Source organism: Patiria miniata, unplaced genomic scaffold (assembly GCF_015706575.1).
Source record: "Patiria miniata isolate m_02_andy unplaced genomic scaffold, ASM1570657v1 HiC_scaffold_30, whole genome shotgun sequence".
Classification (NCBI taxonomy): Eukaryota; Metazoa; Echinodermata; class Asteroidea; order Valvatida; family Asterinidae; genus Patiria; species Patiria miniata.
The window spans coordinates 9,503,697-9,522,877 of NW_024037070.1; the positions used below are offsets into that span (position 1 = coordinate 9,503,697).

The 19,181-nt window shown below is 38.7% G+C and overlaps 2 protein-coding genes across 3 annotated transcripts; one reads left to right on the forward strand and one right to left on the reverse strand.

Moving 5' to 3' along the window:
* Positions 1-479: 479 nt before the first annotated feature.
* LOC119739265 (nuclear pore complex protein Nup93-like) lies at positions 480-12,225 on the forward strand. Of its 2 annotated transcripts, none has more exons than XM_038214125.1 (20): positions 480-562; positions 1,774-1,980; positions 2,378-2,495; positions 2,780-2,842; positions 3,398-3,601; positions 3,793-3,885; positions 4,128-4,267; positions 4,576-4,708; positions 5,438-5,535; positions 5,784-5,843; positions 6,271-6,348; positions 6,860-6,947; positions 7,107-7,247; positions 7,705-7,852; positions 8,020-8,146; positions 9,100-9,334; positions 9,818-9,936; positions 10,333-10,450; positions 11,087-11,308; positions 11,444-12,225. In XM_038214125.1, the coding sequence occupies exons 2-20, from the start codon at positions 1,802-1,804 to the stop codon at positions 11,561-11,563; spliced, it is 2,484 nt and encodes an 827-aa protein (XP_038070053.1). In that variant the 5' UTR covers positions 480-562; positions 1,774-1,801; the 3' UTR covers positions 11,564-12,225. The 2 variants fall into 2 exon arrangements, with proteins under 2 accessions (XP_038070053.1, XP_038070054.1); XM_038214126.1 differs by lacking the exon at positions 480-562 and adding an exon at positions 623-640 and having other exon boundaries at positions 11,444-11,563.
* Positions 12,226-12,303: 78 nt separating this feature from the next.
* LOC119739266 (ADP-ribosylation factor-like protein 2-binding protein) lies at positions 12,304-17,523 on the reverse strand. The gene is made up of 7 exons (XM_038214127.1): positions 17,421-17,523; positions 16,848-16,911; positions 16,445-16,506; positions 16,061-16,167; positions 15,570-15,655; positions 14,905-14,998; positions 12,304-14,024 (listed from the first exon to the last, which is right to left on the reverse strand). The coding sequence occupies exons 1-7, from the start codon at positions 17,488-17,490 to the stop codon at positions 13,857-13,859; spliced, it is 651 nt and encodes a 216-aa protein (XP_038070055.1). The 5' UTR covers positions 17,491-17,523; the 3' UTR covers positions 12,304-13,856.
* Between the last annotated feature and the right edge of the window lie 1,658 nt (positions 17,524-19,181).

Consider the following 19,181-nt stretch of genomic DNA (forward strand, 5'->3'; position numbering starts at 1 on the left):
TCTGGTTCCCTGACTCCATATAAGAAGAAACAGAGCAGTTTACATAAATTGGGGAATTGTAAGGTCAGGGAACCAGTCTAGCTGGCTCGTACCCGTTCATAGGTTTGTAATCGATTGCAAACAAGTGCAATGGTCAATTGGGGCCAGTATTTGAAAAAAAGCCAGTTGTTTCCAACGCTGATCGGCCGATCAGCGTTGGAAATTGATACAAAAATACCACTTTTCTTGAAAATGACAGTATACCAGGTGCCATAATTTTACAGGATGCTTTAGACGGTCATTTACCAACATCCTATTAAGGTATTTCGCAAAAACTTGGTAGTTTTATTTTTCGATGTTTGCAAATGTTGTATATTCCCTTTAATAAAAACAAGTTGCTAAGCAAAATACCACGTGATGTGAATTTGCAAGTTGCAACTGATGTTCTCAACAGCTTTGTTAACCATAAATCGATTTTTTTTTTTAATACAACCCTTGAACTGAGCTGAACTAAAGAGGGCGCCAATTAAGTGTGCGCGGTAATTTACGACTAGTGTGGACGTTAATTTTTTTAGTTCCGCTGGTAAGTTTATTTTGACTTCTCAGTTTAGTAATTCAAACACGTTTCTTTGTGGCATATTGTGAAGTTATTCTGACCAAGGTATAGAGAAGGTTGGACGTTCAGTATCTCATTCCATGCTTTATAATACAATCTATTTTAATTTCCAAACCGACACAGGCGACAGGCCCCGGCCGTCACACAGGCATGACTGGTCACATGCACAGCCACGTGGGGTCTGCTGTCAAACGTCTATTTTCGACACAATCGAACACTAAACTAACTCTCATATTTGGCATGGGAAATATCGTAATTATGTAGTTATCCTGATGCAACTTTTAACTGTATCATAAAATCAATGATAACTACTCATTGCGAGTGGGTTCAACATGTTCAAACGTATCGTAGGCCTAGCGGGCCTATTTTTACATTTTTATTTATTTTGCAGGTTTTGTTTGTCATGTTTGTAATTGTATTGTAACTTAAGTTAGCCTAGGCCCGCCGTAGCCTCGTAGGGCCTACTACTACAATCAGAAGGCACTCCGTTAGCCTAGGTCTACTACAAAATTGTTATAATTTTACTTTCTGGGATGGTCCGGTCGTGACTCGCCCACATAGTCGCAGTCATCTTCACAAAGAACGGAAAGAATGTTGTATCTGCCATTCCTGGCACCACTTTTTTTCATATTGAGATTGAGATGATATATGTAGAAAAAAAAGTCCGCCTGCAACATTCTTTCTGTAAAAAAAACTATTAAAAGAAAAAAATGGGGAGTTGTAAATGTGATATATAGGCCTAGATTTGCAATGGTGTTTTTGCAATGCCGTAACGATAGCAGTTGAAAAGTTTGTTACGGCTGCCATAACGATAGCCGCTACGTAAAAAAAAAATCTTAACATTGTAACAGTGCTGTGTGGAAATTTGTTTTCTGCTCTTTTTTCAGGTTGGGGTAGAATTTTAGAAATGCAAGATCTTGACACCACTTTTTATCATGTACATTGTATGATGTCAATGGTGGTAAAAAAAATATCACGGTTAGGCTGACACAAATTTTGGACCAAGTCATTTTTTGTGGAAAATGTTATTGCAAGAAATGTTCAAACCTTTCCAGAGACTTTGTACACAGCGTTTAAAGTGGCATCAGCATGCTGAATTCTTTCCTACAAAGGTCCAACTTGATCCATCTTGAATTTTATAAGATTCAGTAAAAGTTCACTTTATATTTTTTTTGAAGAATCTTGGATTAATCAAAGAAAGCCAAGATGGAGGTGGACAGTTTTGATGATCTGTTACGGGATGCAGAGCAGCTGACGGCCAATGTGGACAGCGGAGGAGAGCTACCTAGAGTAGAGCGCAACCTCCATCAGATTATGGAGACTAGCCAACGTCTGTGGACCAAGACAGCGCAAGTTGGCGTACCAGACGCTGCCGATGTCAAAGCGTGAGAAATCTTTTGAATTTAATTTGTATAAATAATATTTTCAAAGTTGAACAAAGATATTGACTGCAGCGGGGATTGAACCTGCGACCTCTGGATTGCTGTTCCGGTGCTCTACCAACTTGGGGTTCCCTAATTTGTCAGTGTCTTTGTTCAAGGGGCGCTAGTCAGAAGCCATAACCCATATATGCCATGTAGCCAGGGATTACGCCCAAAGTCACGATGCTAGCAACATTAGCAATGCTGCTAACATGGAAAATAGCAAACAGGGATCACTCAATGAGGATACAGATTTTTATTAATAATTTGTATCCCCGCAAAATTAACATCAGTAGGGCATTCAACTTGAGAAGTTTAACGACAATAGAGTCATTTGAGATATTCTTGTTGTTTGTTTCAGGTCAATTCTTCTTGGCTCCAAGGGACTAGACGTGCCTAGGATCTCCCAGAGACTGGAGACATTGAGCGCTACCAAGACGTTTGAGCCACTGGAACCCATCGCAGACACTGATATACAGGTGCACAAAATTAAATATTTCAAGGCAATCATTCAGTGAGATGTTTATTTCCAAAGTTACTCTGTAGTAGCAAAACATTTAAAGACAAAAATTTTATAGAAAATGCAGTGCTTGCAATTGTGGATGCATTTTCAAGAAGCAAAAGTTCTTTTCAGAACACCTTTTTATAAAAGGGAAAAATAATTTATTTTTACAAAAAGGATAAAAAACAAAGAGCTAAGTGGCAGATATATGCAGCATATTTTGGAGCATAAATAATCATTTTACTTTCCTGATTATTCCAGAGTTTTCTGAGAAATGAAAGAGAGAATGCTGTTCTTGCCGTCATCCAAGAAACCAAAAAGAATGTAAGTACCGTCCTCCTAAATCCTGCCCTTAGACAAACAAGTCATTGTTTAAATATGAATATTGTTAATTGAATTCTTACAGTTCTTTGGTGAATAACCGCTCCGTTTCCAGGAAGCTTCTGAGATTAAAGATTTGACAAAAACAGAAATTACTTGCTTAAAAAAACCAGGTATCAGCTGAAATGCCATGCAAAGCATGCTTCTTGTGACTGCCAAACTCGGCGAAAGTTTTGATTTTGCACATTGCTTTACTGAGCAATATTTCTTGCTAAAACACTACAGCTCTTGGACAGTAGATCCTGGATGGAGGGGGGCAAGTGTGGGTAATATAGCTTGCCCAAGGACATACACATCACCAGCAGCTGGATTTGAACCTGAACCTCTGATAAAAAGTCATGTGGCTTGCTCAAAGACACAGGAACGTGTTCTTATCCCTCAACTTGGGACCTCACACCATGACCCTAACCGCTAGAAAACTTGGCTCGCTCAGTCAACTTTTATTAAGTACCAGTCGCACTTTAGCTGGTAACCCATCATCTTTCCTCTCGTCTCCAGACCTTACAACAGACAGAGAAGCGTTTCTGGGAGACCATGCAATCAGAGTGGCAGGAGCAGAGGCAGCGGATCCTGAACGCCCTGATCAGCTCAGGGGAAGACTTGCTAGACATCGGTCCTGACACTGAGTCCATGCTGAGTGAGACAGTAGCCATGGATGGCCGTAGTACCATGGATAGCGTGGAGATGGCTTATGCTAGACAGGTACTAGACAGGCCCCACTCTATGGCGTGTGGACCAAACACAACCTTGCTTAACCATCAGCACATGTATTACATTGTACCACACTGTTTGATGTATTAAGTTAGCCACATACAACACGTTTAAAACTGCAAACCTTATGTGTGACTCGCATTTGTTTTGGTCTTTAAACTTGGTCTTTCTCCTGTGCGTAGGTTTATCTATATAATGACAGAGTTGTGCATGGCGGTGTGCGACCCAACCTGATCCAGCTATTTGAGCAAATCAGCCTTCAGTTTGAAGATAAGGTCAGACAAAATGCTTTCAAATTTACTCTCAGTAAACTGTATTTTTGAAGAAATATGGGATGGAATTATGTGTGTTTATTTTTTAGTAACATTGTGTTATGCCAGACAAAGCAATACCTTTAAAGTACATGCATCATATTAATGTACATTGTATTTTTATTTAAATTTCTATACGATTGTACATACTGTTATGAAGGACACCATTGAAATAAATGTTTGGGATGATGATGATTATTTGACAGCGTGTGAGTGAGTTGTGGGCTATGGTCAGAGAGATGACGTCAGTACCGCTGATATCCACAGTCGATACAGTGCAAGCTAGGAGCGCACAGGAAATGCAGATGGCGTTTGTACGACAGGCACGGAGCTACCTAGAAAACAGGTAAATACACTCTTAAAATAATCCCCAATAAATATAAACCCAATGTATTTTTACCAGGGACGTTCCTAAATCTTTAAATATCCTCCACTGTAATGGAAACTAATGGCGGCATTCCTCGTAATTGTAAACTTTCAAATTGCATGAAGACCATGTGAAATAAGAGTGTCGGGGGTCTACCTACCTAAATCTTAAAATCTTAAATAGGCACAACCTGCTATTGCCTTGAAATGATGATATGTCACTGTCGATAAATGTCTTGGAATGGTCATCAGTTATGTTATGGAATCCTATTGTCTGATTTCTCACAGCTACCTGAAGTACATCAGCACCATTGTCGGAGAGAATCTACAACGAGCCCAGGTCGGTGGCATCCCAGGAACCTTCCATCGAGTCCAAGGATTTATGAAAGTCAAACTGCCGCATCCCGTCCCTGGACTTGAGGTAAAGCAGCATCTCAAAAACGTTCAGATCTGCTTTGAACTTTTGTTAACTTTCTCTGCTTAGAAAACCCACAAGTATGGTGCCCTGTGATGATAGCAATCCTTGTGCTCGTAGCATAGCAGGACTCTGGACACCAGACTTGTTTTGGCGCTCAGTGGAATGCTGTGCAATGCTAGACACTAGAGGGAGCCCTGGGTCCTGTGGACCATTTGCTGGTCACGGACCTGGGGTCTGAGGGCAGCATTCAACACTACTATGCAAATTCTCACTGAAGAAAATGGCGTTCTTCAGGATTTAAAAGGCTTTTGTTTGATTGAAATCCACAAATTTTTAGAAAAACAAAAACAAAGCAATAACTAAAACAAAATTTGCAAATTGCTGTAGCAACCTTTCTTATGTATGAACTAAGGTCATGTTGATCACTTTGAAAGCATCGCACTATCATCCCAACCACCATATGATTTTAAGATTGCACGTTGGATATTTTTCAACCTTTGATAGTAGTTAGCTGAAGACTTTTGTAAAGGATGGGCATTCTAATTAATTAATAAAAGAATTCGACTCTCTGCATGTGGCAGCTGAATATTGGTTATGCTAGTTGTCCGTGCACTTTTGTATCAACATTTATTCCCTGTTGGAGAATGTCCTATTTTTGCACAGTACACTGCTTGGGAAAGTTGATATTTTTCATATTTTATTCAAACCATTTGTCTTTCTCCCCCTGCCCAGGATGGTGAAGTCAATGGCCAGCCTGTATGGCCTATCATCTATTACTGTCTTCGCTGCGGAGATCTCGATGCCGTGTTGCATGCCGTACAGAGAGCAGCGTAAGCCAGTTATTGTTAAGAACATTCTTCAATCTAAATCCACCACTCTGTAATAAATCAATGGATCAATCACAGCCTTTTTACCTAAGTGGTGTATGTTCAAGCTAGCTGAGGTGGGACTTGAACCAGGGACCTCATGCTTGCTAGTTTCCACAGAAGAACCATCCAAATGCCGAACATATCCGCCCTTGTTGTAAACACCAGACATATGAACTAAATTTTTCATATTCATATTTGTATGTTTTCAGTCAGGATTTGGGTGAATTTGAAGAATACTTGAAGGAGTACATGGATAGTGAAGACAGAAGGTAAGGGCTATAAGTTTTCTTCTTTTGAAAAAAATTATATGTTGCAGTTATATGTTGAGTGAGAATGATCAAGGAGTAGCTTTTTTTTCCTCAGTTAGGATTTCATCCTGTCTTTTATAATGAAACATGTTCTGCCGATGCTTATTATCAGTTTGAAAAAAAGTTATGTTTTGTCACTATTTGAAAATAAGTTATTTCATGTAGGTTTCTTTTATCAGCCAAATATTGCAAATCATTTTATTAAGCTAGATGTAGGAACATTGGTGAAACTTCTCCTACAATGTGACTTTAGTCTATCTGCTCTTTGTTTTTAGTCCATAAAAATGTGATTTTGACCATTTTCAAAAATGACATTGGCTTTATGACGTTTATGGCGTTTCAAGGGACATTTGTAAAGTAGGCTTTTATTATATTTCCCTCTTTCCAGATTGTCTCCAAACATGCAGACCAAGTTACGGATACATTACCGATCTAACGTCAGAAACAGCCCTGATCCATACAAAAGGTAAGTGTCAGTGTTGTGTAGAATTCTGTTCTTTATTCTTTGCACAATTTTACGTTGTGCGAAAAAATGCACAAACTGCATCAATGATCAGCTTGGAATGTCTTGATCATTTGTTTATCAGATGTTCAGATGTGGACACTAGTTCTAAGATTACATGTAGCACATGTACAGAGTTCTATGAAATCCAACACAGTATGTTTACTGTGTTATGTGGTGAGCCTGAATAAGGCCGTGTCTGAATTACATGGCTACGGCTGGACACACCACACATGTCTATGGGAAGTGGCTGCAGCAGCTACCATAGGCATGTGTGTAATCTCTAGCCGTAGCCAAGTCATTCAGATACGGCCTTATGCGGCTACGGCTAGCAGTTACACATGTGGCAATGGAAGCGGCTGTAGCCAAGTAATTAGGATGCGACCTACTTAAAAAAATGTCTGCGAGTTTGGAAAAGCGTACTGACTAGCCAAGTAATGTTTATTTCTCATCGTTTCCCTCGTTAACCACACAGAGCTGTGTACTGCCTCATCGGATGTTGTGACACGACCGACAGTCATTCCGAAGTCATCAGTAAGACAGAGGACTATCTCTGGCTCAAGGTATAGCACATTTCAGGGGGAAAAATTCAACTAGACAACAAGAAGTGAAAGTTGTCCCAAGCTCATCCAGTGATAGTACTTATTTCCAAGGCCTATTGTATCAATTGCATATGATTGAAGTAGATTTCTAAAATCATTTTTCTATCATTTTATCCCCAGCTGAGTCAAGTCAGTTTCGTTGAGGAGTCCGGCCCCAGTTCCTTGGACCGTCTGACCCTCCCACAGCTACAGACAACCCTGCTGGAGGAGTATGGAGAGAATCACTTCAGCGCTCATCAAAACCCTTACCTCTACTTCCAGGTAGGGGTGTAACGATTCATTGATACTTACAATAGACTCTGTGCAGTAAAGTACCCCCTCAACTGTTACAAAGAGAGGGTCGGGGGACAATACTGGGAGGGGTGCATCGCCAGCGGCGCATGACGCTCACATTTTTGTTGCAATTAAGAATAAAAGTAGTAGAGTGTACCTCGCGCCATACGCAAGCAAACCAGTACGTACACGACGTGGATCCCCAATGGAGCTAAAAATGTGCCCATAGCGTCTTCTTGTGAGTGTCGCGTTTCGTCGGCAATGTGTTTGAATATCCCTCCCAGTGGTCTTTCCAAACTCGCCCTTTAGAACTGTTGAGAGGGTACCTGTGAGTGGGGTTCATAGGACATAAAGTTTGATGTTACATATCGTGATGCATATTAAAATGTTAACTCTATATTGTGATACTTATCACAATGTTGTATTATAACATGTCTGCTTGCAGGTCCTGTTCCTCTCAGCTCAGTTCGAGGCGGCCATTGAGTTCCTCTCTCGGTCAGATCTGCGACTGCGCTGCCATGCCGTGCACACAGCCATCGTCCTGTATGAGATGGGGCTGCTTGTTTTGCCAGCAAATATCCAGACGCAAGTTTGTGAGTTCTTACCTTGTGTAAAAACTGATATTATTGCAGGAAGAGTCTGGGCCAGTTGTTCAGAATAAGTAACTAATGGCCCATTACAAATAACTTGCCAGCAAAGTTTCTTGGTTATTTAGCGAGATGATTCCTTACTCTGTCTCTGATTGTATAATTTGTTGTAGTAAGCAAGCATTTGGATGACCCGTCGCCCATGAGGAGACTCAACTTTGCCCGTCTCATCAGCATGTACACATCCAAGTTTGAGAATACAGACCCCAGAGAGGCCCTGCAGTATTTCTACTTGCTCAGGTAGGGAGGGCTTCCAGTTATTAATGAGATGGAATTTTGATGGAATTAACCTAAATTCAATATTGGGTTTTGCCCTTCACCATCATATTTCATGAACACTGTATACTCGGTGTTAATCTGGGTTGATTGTGAAAAAAAAATTTGTGAGTTCTTTCTTTCTTTAAAGTCATGTCACTACTAAAGTGTTTCTCAATTTGAACCTAATTTCAATATTTGGTTTTGCACTTCTTTGAAAACTTTTTTAAACACTATATTCAGCCGTGTCCAAGGGCTTGCAAGAACTCACAACTTTTTTTCAGGTAGGACTTGAACCAACAATCTCCTGCTTTGGCCAAAAAAAATACTTCCACTTCTGATTACATGCCTTTTGAAAATGGGGTCGAAAGGTCAGATTTTTTTATATTTTGCAATTTTGTTTGTGCTGATTGAATGGAGTATTCACACCATATTCTTATTTTCTTCACATTTTCAAATGTCCTATGTTGCACAAAAAGATGCCAAACAAAAGGTTTTAAAAAAAACATCGAACAGTTTTTGAGAAATTCCCCAATCAATTGCAAAGAATACCAGTTTGGAGAACCCACCAGTCTGTTGCCCTGTGATGATACCAATCCTTGCGCTCGTAGCATAGCAGGACTCTGGACACCAGACTTGTTTTGGCGTTCAGTGGAATGCTGTGCAATGCTAGACACTAGAGGGAGCCCTGGGTCCTGTGGACCATTTGCTGGTCACGGGCCTGGGGTCTGAGGGCAGCATTCAAGACAAATGTACCTAGTAATTTAAGGTTTGAATTTTCAAATTCAGCATTCCTGGTTTCTTCAAGTTGACACCATTACTCCCACATCCTTCAAAATCCAAAGTTTTGGAGGATTATGATCAACTTGTGATCGACTTGTGTTGACCTGTGAGAACTTGACTACAAATCTGTCTCCCCTCTCCCCCAACCCCCTCAGAGGTCTTAAGGATCACCAAGGAGAGAACCTCTTCATCACTTGCCTGAGTGAGATGGTGATAGAGACCAGAGAGTTTGAGACCTTACTGGGCAAGCTGGGACAGGACGGGACCCGACGGCCTGGCGCCGTGGATAAATTCCAGGCCAACACTCAGCGGATACTGGAGACGGTGGCCCGGGATACGGAGGCTAAGGGACTGTTTGAAGATGCCGTCAAGCTGTACGATCTGGCCAGGGTGAGTGGGCTTTGTGTCTTCCTTGTAATGAAACTAAACATTCCTGACAAATGCACAGGCACTGTAGCCTCCAGAAATCTAGAGGAAAAGTGAAAACGATAAAGAAATGTTTGGTTTTATCCCCCCAACACGGAACATCTGTAATTGTATCTTCTTTAATGTACAGTTTTGTATTCTAGCCTGTCAAACTTTATACTGTGATTGTATTACTAGCCCCTGACTCTTAACTTTGTAATTACTTGGAATACAAACTGGGAAAAAAAGGTTTTCCATGTAATAAAGCGTACACAAATTTAGACTTTGTTCAGATATATGTATAAAATCAAATATATTGAAGATCAGGGTAGACTCGGGTAGAGCAACTTTGAGGTATTCTTTGTAGGTTTTGCCACCTTTTCTGGCCTTTATCATGTTTTTTTTTATTGGTGTCTTTTATTTTCGTTTTACCATAAAGAGGAATTGTTTGCTTTGTTTTGGTTGCAGAATGCAGACAAAGTTCTTGAAATCTTGAATCGGTTGCTGAGTCCGATTGTTGCAGTGCCTAAGAGTGGACAGTCCAACAGACAGCGGCTGCAGGCCCTAGCTGTGGCTATTGCTGGACGGTGATTTCAGTTTACTTTATTTAGTTTAGTTTGTTGATTTTTACTCAAATAAATGTATATGTTTCGAATTTAGCATGTCAAAATTTGAAATTCCGTGCATTTTGTATTAATTATCAGCTTGACAAAGATAGATAAGTAGGCATAAAGTACTCCTTTTTGTTTCTCTGTGTCATTTTTCTTTGTTACCTCACCAAGATGTGGGGTAACAGGTCTACGGACTACAGTAATTTATTTGGCTTTTGTTGCCCCCAGCCCATCTTGGTGATTAGTTTTTTATTCTCTTTATTTTCTCCTGGTTATTGTTGTATTTATTGTAGTCTATGTCTATTGTATATTTGTATTCTTTTTCTTTGGCTGAATAAATAATAATAATAATAATTTTGTCTTTGTCAACAGGTTCCAGTCTCAGGCTGTCACCGGTAACCAGTCCAACACCAAGTCATTCTACCTTCTTCTTGATCTCATGACATTCTTTGATGAATACCACGGCAGAGAGCTCGATCGGGCTCTAGAGGTTGGACAACAAATGCTACGCTTCTTTTAAAACTGTGATTTTCTGACAAAGAACACCAAAATGTTTCCATCTTTGATGGATTTTCCCAAATCTTGGTCTCAGGCCCAGTTACAGCATCAGGAAATTCTAGGATCCTCAGTCAGCTCACTGAGGGCTTGTTTTTTTCTTCAGGGCTTTGGAAACAACAAAGCTTATCACTTGTAAACAAATTGTTTTTGTTTTTATTTATTTTGGACATTACAGGCTTTCAAATAATAATTATGTGCTGTTTATGCAGCGTTTTGTTTATACCAAAGGTCTCAAAGCACTTCAAAGTTATTATCCCTGTTCATCTGGCCATGAGACCAGTTTTTGCAGCGGCAGGAGATGGGTGCAATCTGGTTTCAATCATTTATACTCTGGATGGATCTGGAGAGAGGCAAATGTGGTAAAGTGTCTTGCCCAAGAACACATGCACCATGTTCCCTGACAGGGTTAAAACCCCAACACAATGACACATAGCATAATGAGTCTGATACCATAACCATAATGATCCTGAAATGAGGCAGAAAGCTGATTTTGGAGATGGGCCTGGGTTTGAAAAAAAACGTTTAAAGTTGCGGAAACCATTATTCTGATTTTATTTTCCAATTTCAGACGATAAAGACGCTACAGCTTGTGCCGCTCACTCCAGAGACAGTGGACGACAAAGTGAATGCCTTCAAACAGTACACGGATGAGGTGAGACGCAACATGCCTGACATACTGCTGGCCACGATGAACATCTTACATACCAAGTACCGGAACACACGTAACACCACCCTGCAGAATGCCCAGGGAAGACCCACGGCCCGATCCGAGGATGGTGGCAAGGAATCGGTAAGCTTCACGAAATACTTTCTTCTTCAGATGAACTCATGAAACTAGAGCCTGAATCTGATGCCGAGACAAAACCGCAGTTTCCTAAACCTTTGGCCATATGAAATAAAATCCTTGTTTGTTGTTTCTTTTCAGTACCTTGCTGATCTGAGGAGGCAGGCCAAGTCTCTCATCACCTTTGCTGGAATGCTGCCTTACCGAATGCCTGGCGACACCAATGCAAGGCTGGTACAGATGGAAGTACTCATGAACTAAACGAAAGAAACCACCTTCACTCTAATCTGAATTCAGAATATCACAGCCAGATTTTTTTTAACAAGGATAGGACTTCAGAAGGTGCTGTCACTCCATTGGCTCCATAGCGGGGATAAGAAGCGGAATAATGTTTCCACAAAAGGCCATTGTTTTACGTGTTTTATTGCAAATTTTTTTGCACAATTTCCAAGAATCTTCCTGCAATGTTATGAGTTTGTAAACAATGCTGTTAACTTCATCACAGGAAGATTTTGGGTACTTTTAAGTTATTCAGAATCCTGCGACTATTTCTTGATGCAACGGACCTATTGCGGATAATTTTTTTGTAATTTAAAAATATTTTGGCAAAATTGTGACAAATTATCAAAGTAAAAGGACTCTTTAGGTACAGTTTGCAACATGTTTATGCACATACATGCATGTTGGCGGATAAAATGTTAACGTTCTCATGCTTTGGGAGAAATACTTGGAGTTCATGATGGGATTTGAAGTAAATGGAAACTTTTGAGTAAGTTGAGCATTACTTTTGTTCTCATGCAACCTATAGTTTAAATTGAGATCTTGTAGGATCCATTTCATTGCTAAGAACTGATACAATTACTGGAAACATGAAATGTTTATTTGGAGGAGTTTTGTATCAATAAATTTTGTATGTAAAATGTCGCAAGTGTGTTGTGTTTGTTCATCTTCATGTTTCACTGTTTAGAAAAAAACAATATCACCAAATAATTGGACAATGCTTGTGTGAAATTCACAATTCATTTAATTCTGAAATGTCAACGTAACACTTTATATACAAATAAATATTACAATTGCCATGTTGCCTTGTAAAGTTGTAAATGATACATGTATCTGAATTAGACAACACGGTTTTCTTATAACAGCTGAATGATAGAAGGCTTGTACAGAAGAACAGTTTACTTAGGAAAAGTTTGCAGATAGACCAAATTGACTCTTAAAGAAAAGTATGTTCTTAAAGAAATAGGAATATTATCCAAATCATACTTTTCCTTTAGAGTTTGTCTCATGGATTCATATGATGAATCCATGAACTTCTTCAAAGTTGTACTCGGCATCGTGCAAAATCTCGCATCACATTCAATAAAGTTTATTGATAATGGGTGTTAAATGTTGCACATGTTCCCACTGTAGGTCTGGTTGTCTATGTTTGGAAAGCTTTAAAATGGCTAACCAAACTCTATGCTATCTGAAAACCAAACTCATGCTATCTGAAAAACTGAACAAATTTGACGACGGCCTCAAAAAGAATGCTGTAAACCATTATACATTAACATACTAATCAAGTGTTCCGAACTGCTAACGCATGAATACAAGTACTTTCAAACAATCACAGAATACTATTTCAAAAAAGGTTTTCCAAAAGATTCTTTAGAATTATGTACAGGGTAACTAGTACATGTATAAGCATAGACGTAAGTACAGTTGGAATTTTTGTAATTAAGTACTTTTGTAATTGGCCAATTTTTACTGAAAATGCTAGAATACAATCACTGGTAAGATGTACATGTAGTTTCACAGTTTGATAAAAAATATCTGCAATGAGAATGTAATCATAATTTCGCACCGTATCTCAATTCAAACGTTTTTCAAATTTTGGATATTTGAACAGCTGCCAGACTTTTGTATACATTTGATCATTGGAGATGACAATCTATAAGCTTGAGCTGTGAACGAGTAATTAATTGTATGTGCTGCAATATGCTGAATTATTATTGGTAATCCTACTTAGACAACATTTAAGAGAAATACAATTTTCATCAAAACTTTTCACGCAATCATACAGAAAAAAATAACCGAGCTGAATTGATGTGTTTTCTCCCATTTATTTACAATATCCATTTGATGTAATGTCAGTTTAAGACTCACAAAACTTAAGTTCATTAACTGGCTGCCATAACAAACAAAGATACAAAAACATTTGAGAGAATTTAAATAAGCAAAAAAGAATTTGTAGCAATATCAATATGAAATGCCTTCAGCTGGTAATAAAAAGGCTAAAAAATGACGAGTGATGCATCTAAAACGACCATTACATCAATGGAATACCATTTGAGGACAAGTTCTGGTGTACAACTTCTGCAAATGTGCCAGTAAGTTTGGCTCGGTTATATTTACAACAAATCTACATTAAAAATAATGTCAGCACATCAAAATCTGTGGTCAAATAAGACGAACAAAATGGGGACTGACTCAAGGTGTCATCAATGTCAAATACACTAAGCTAAAAAAAGAAAAAAATTCTGAGCACCTAAAACTGCCGACTTCACTAAGGCTATTTTGACGATGATGGGCCTTGCTGTGATGTGTCGGGTGAGTTTGTGGTGGGTTGCGTCACCCCTTGTTTCACCCCTTGCGTCGCGGCTTGTGCACTGGTCTCTGGTACAGAGAATGGGGTGACTACGAATCCTGCACTAAGGTCCACTGTCCTGCCTTCTTTTGCCTAGAGCAGCAACAACAGACCGTAAGATGATGGGTGAAAGTTTAAAGGCAAGATGCCTGCACTAGTCAGCAGGTGGTCATGGGTTCGAGTCCCACCGAGTAAGCTTGTGAACATGTCCTCACAAGCCCTCAGGCAACACTAAGAGTACAGTAAAACAATTTTATCGGTAAGGGCAAAACCCAATATTAATTTTCTTTGAAATGTGCAAGTTAAAGTAATCACTCATAGATCCATTTCCTTCCAAATGATGACAGTGATACATGTACTACCCTCCAAATAATAAACCATGAAAGTAGGGCAGACATAACATTGAATTTCTGGGTTGATAAATGACCACATTAAGCATCAACAGAAAACATACCGCCTACATCACTATGATAGGTAGCATGTGTAGGCTGGGAAACGCATAGTACGCATATAATTAAACCAATTTATAACGTGGTATATTTTCCCCAACAGTTATGCGACAAAATGTACACAAAGCCCAACATCAAGGACATTTTTGTTTAGTTTGTAGGATTAAAATAAAACTTGAAAAAGTGAATAGAATAGTTCTGGTTTGGAGTTATTTGCAAATTTGTCTCTTAGTCTTTCCTTTGAGTGCGTAGAAATGAGGCTGATTTTATGTTTTGATTCATTTGATAAAAATGGTAAATTTTGGTAAAAAAAAAATACAAATTGAACATTTGTAAGGACGAAAGAAATCCATTTTTTTGAAGAGCATTGGGGTGTGCATTTGTAATAACAGGTTTGCAGTTTTGAACAAAAATTGTCTTATTATGGAAAATAATTGCCTTTTTTTGGGGGGGGGGGGATCAAAATTAAACGCCCAAGGACAGGTTTAATTATTCAACTGAGGTCAAAGGTTGCATGTACTCACTGCTCTGAAATCCAGGAACATCTCCTTGAATGTCATGAAGTCTGTGAACGTCAGCAGGATCTCAAAGATCTCTCCTTCAAGATTATTCCTCTTTCTGAACATGGAAGAAACAAAAGAAGGAAACTTACTGTAACAGTGCTTGTGTGGTGTGGTTTCTCACTTTTTCTCATCATATAAGAGATGAATTTCAGAGTCTTTCTCCAAACATCAGCTGTGGTTTTGATTCAGTCTTCAGCATTATGATTTTAGGCCACGGAGCTGAAACTCTTTTTGGCTCAATTTAGCTCCACCTATTAAACGTTCTAACAATGAAGATTTCAGAGTACTTGTTGGGCCCGAGAAAAAGTCAAAGCTGGAGACATGGCCGACATTTGGAAAATGTCCCCACGAGACAATACCATGAACCCATCACATTTTATTTTCTACAAGATGATCAAGTTTCAGTTCAGTTTCAGTACTAATATATCAATAACAATGACAATCTTATTTAGAGAATAGTAGGAAAAAAAAAATTTAAAATAAAGATGAAGATGAAGCAAACAATAAGTATGGAAGATGAGTGATACTGCGGAGGGGCCCATAGAGAAGCAATGCTTGTGAGGAATGGGCTCCTATATGAGATATCCAGCAATCTTGGATGCTTCATTTTTGGGGGGTGAACTTACTCCAGTTGTTTTGAGAAGTCTTTCATATCAAAGCCCGGTATTCTTGCTGTCAGCTGGTCCTCAATGTACTTTTCAATCAAGAGATTCTGGAAAGATTTGAAACAATATAGATTATTATAAAAATTGCGCATACAACAGAATGCAATCTACAACAATTTTGCATTTTGACCTGGGATTATATGTTAAAGATTACATTTTGAAATTGCACTTTTTGAATAACCTTATATTACATATATATTTAGAAATATAGGCGAATTCTTTTATATATTTCTTCCTATGGAAGGAAAACTGGTTATAAAAATTAACCCCAAATGTCCTGAATCCCCAAATTTTAATATGATATTAATGTGCATGTAGACGATTGAAATAGGCTGCCAAGTTGAAATGTAGGTTTTTACAGCTTTTATAGGTTTTAATGTTTTTTTGTGAGGTTTAAAAATACAATATTTGGAGCAGTCAAATGACTGATTCTTAGAATACACATATCTTACATATTCTTTGAAGATGTCTGTGTAGATGAATTTGTTCTCTTCTGTGTCTTCAAAGTGAAGGTAGTTCTTCTCCATAAACTCATTCTGTAGTCTCTGAAACTCATCCTCTGCCAAAAAAAACCATGGAATCATGTTACTCCAAGTCAATATGCAGTGCAAGTTGTGCAATTAGATAATTGGTATCAGAATCAAGTTAAACGAATACACTTACAAAAATATTGATCCACAAAACTTTGGAATTATTTTTTGAGTACCTGTAGGTGGGTACCTGTAGCTACCAATTTTGATTATTGAAAAAATTTATTTAAGTTTTTGATTTTTTTTCATCAATAATGATACTAAAGGAACAAACAAAACATTTCCCAGTATAAAAAGGAAACTCACCCATAATAATGTCTTCTATATGGCCGATTGTCATGTCAAATTTAGTCTCTGCTATACTTGAGCTGTGTGTCAAAAGAAGAGAACATACATTAATGTAACTTTTGGATGTAATTTTCTCAGTTAAATTGCATTTTACAGGACTTTACTGTCATATGAATGCACATAGGATGTGGCTGGCTTAAAATAAGCATGCGTCATAGTTATAAAATAAGCTGCACACATCACAGCACACAGTACATTGTAAACTCATGGAGGGGTTATTCCTCCATGTATACTCAGAATCATTTAACTTTAACTTTGTTTTATTACTGAGACCACTTTGAATTTCCCCCACCGTGCATGAAATCCTAGTAAGGCTTCACAGATAGCTTTACCAATGTCACCAATAAGCAGCTAGAATTACCTTGACTTTGCCAATTCCTCCTCCTGGAACTCCATTGGTTCCACAATGTCATTAGCATCACCTCCTGTAAGAAAAATATTAAACAGTGTCCGTAAAGATTTGATTTGATATTCAGATCAATAAAATGAGCCCTGGCCTAAAAATTCAAAATTAAATAAAAACACACAATTTTAATTGATTGGGCACTCTCTGTGTGCAGGTTTTTCAGGAGCACAAAGTAACTATCTAGTGATTTGGAGCTTTATTACTCCACAATGCAATTTGACCGAGTTTGCTAGGTTTAATTTTGTTTTGAATGACGAACAAAGCGTGAAAATAACCTCCATGGTCAGTGTGACAGCGACTCGCACACAAAACATCCCGTGGCCGCGGCGTTAGGCGTTATACGGCCGACAAAATCGCCGCTTGTGATATGATGTTATTGTTAAGTCGAATTAGGAGCAATTTTGTTCATAATAGCATAGTAAACCGCAGCATTCGTGCTTTATCTTTTAATTTATTTTTCTGCGGTCCAGTACAATGTAATAGTTCACAAAAGGCAGTTTAATTCTGCAACACGAAACGAAAAATTACCTGAATTGATGTCCGCCATTTTGAGCACAGCAACGCGTTGAAAACACTGCCCTACGACTGCTTCATGCATGATTTTTGCGTAATCATGTCCCAGGTATAAATACAACAGCCGTAGGTTTCTTTTCCCGAACGTAGCATGTGGCGAAACTCCCACATTAAAATTGATATGTCCTATTTCATCTTTTGTGAAATAAAAAAAACTAGGTCAGTGTTTAATTATTTAGGATGCTAAATCATGCTATATTGAAGATTATTTGTTATTGTTAGTAAGCCAACCAACATTTTCCGTTTGGTGCAACTGAGCCATCGTGTTTTAAGAATGATTAATTAACGAGCAAAGAAATTGACTATGGAACGAGGTTTGAACCTTCGACCTCCAGATTGCCGTTCCAGTGCTCTTCCAACTGAGCCATCTAGCCCTATATGTTGGTGGTTTCCCAGTTTTTCAATGTCTTCAAGTTCTGTCTTATCGTTCACGGTTATACTTCGTTCAATGAAGTTGGAAAATCCATTTAAAATTTCTTTTTAAGTGCCAAGGTGAAAGATTGTTTTTAATCGAGCCGAAACTCATTACCAACATTAGTGCCCTTTAACTTCCCGCCTGCCGTCTATAGTTGCCATGGATACTATCCCTACACGCACGTGCGCGATTGTTGATTGGTCTTCACGCATGAATGCACTCACCCCATGTAGCGGTCGAAGTAACACGCATTATGAATTATTTGCAATTGTATCAAGGCCCTGCGGTTTTAATCTATTACATTATATTATAGCCTCTTCATTTTGGCTCAAATTATGGAAGATAAAAGGGCATGTTAATTATGCATTTGGCTCGCCTTAACAAAAACCTTGGCCATGGTTAATACTGACTGAGGGCGGACCGTTTAAATATTTTACCACTCAGCGTGGCATGGTTTGGGGCTATATTGTAAGATTATTAATAAATGTTTGTCTCTGCCATTTTACTTTACTTTAATAAGCAATAAGAGACGTACCAACACCGTTGTGTTGGACGAGCTATGTCTTAGTGTTATATTACGGTATGAAAGAGATTTTGAAGTATTCGGTAGCTTTGGTGGTACTTGGTACTTCACAAGGAAAGAGGAGATCGCCATTTGCGCCGCCCCGCCAAATCTTGAACCATTAAGCTGACGACTGACGAAGTGACGTTCACAAAGGACGGTCACAGCTCCATCTTCGAATAAAAAAATTAAAAAGTTGTTGACGACGGAAACTAAAGCTGCAAGCATTTCCGTCGGTTCCTCGTTCGAACGGACGGATCGCGGAATAATGATGAAGACATCTACTCTTAAGGGCTCAATCATAATATTTTAATGCAATCCTTGAAAATACACCTTTGTGTGCCACTTAACCTTTTTTCGTTTTGCCATTTTCAAGGGTATTTGGTGCCCTTTTTGGTTTTTATGCCAATGCAAATGTATGATTATTCAAAGTGTAGGCCTATACAGAAAATATCAGTGTTACAGTTATTAAGCACCACAAGTTACCAGAATTGCATAGTTTGCTGTTGTAAATGTTCCTTGGGGAGGGGGGGGGGGTGATTCATTGTTGTGTCAGTACATGCATGGCAATAGCCAATGAGCAAACCTTGTCTCACAACTGTTTTCCGATGACACGCAACACGTCACAGCAACAGCGCCCTCAGTTGTCCGGAAGCGGCATGTTTAAAGGTGTGCTTTTTAATAAAATTAACCAAAAGGGAAGTCAAATAGTTTTCATACAGTTATGAGGAAGAAAAAG

Excerpts from the sequence above, each read along its gene's own strand:
- LOC119739265 (XM_038214125.1), top strand. The coding sequence starts at position 1,802 with ATGGAGGTGGACAGTTTTGATGATCTGTTACGGGATGCAGAGCAGCTG. Across the intron at positions 6,948-7,106 it reads AGGACTATCTCTGGCTCAAG|CTGAGTCAAGTCAGTTTCGT; the intron begins GTATAGCACATT and ends TTTTATCCCCAG. Across the intron at positions 9,937-10,332 it reads GCTGTGGCTATTGCTGGACG|GTTCCAGTCTCAGGCTGTCA; the intron begins GTGATTTCAGTT and ends CTTTGTCAACAG.
- LOC119739266 (XM_038214127.1), bottom strand. The coding sequence starts at position 17,490 with ATGCATGAAGCAGTCGTAGGGCAGTGTTTTCAACGCGTTGCTGTGCTC. Across the intron at positions 16,168-16,444 it reads TATAGAAGACATTATTATGG|AGGATGAGTTTCAGAGACTA; the intron begins GTGAGTTTCCTT and ends TTTTTTTGGCAG. Across the intron at positions 14,025-14,904 it reads TGTTCCTGGATTTCAGAGCA|GCAAAAGAAGGCAGGACAGT; the intron begins GTGAGTACATGC and ends TTGCTGCTCTAG.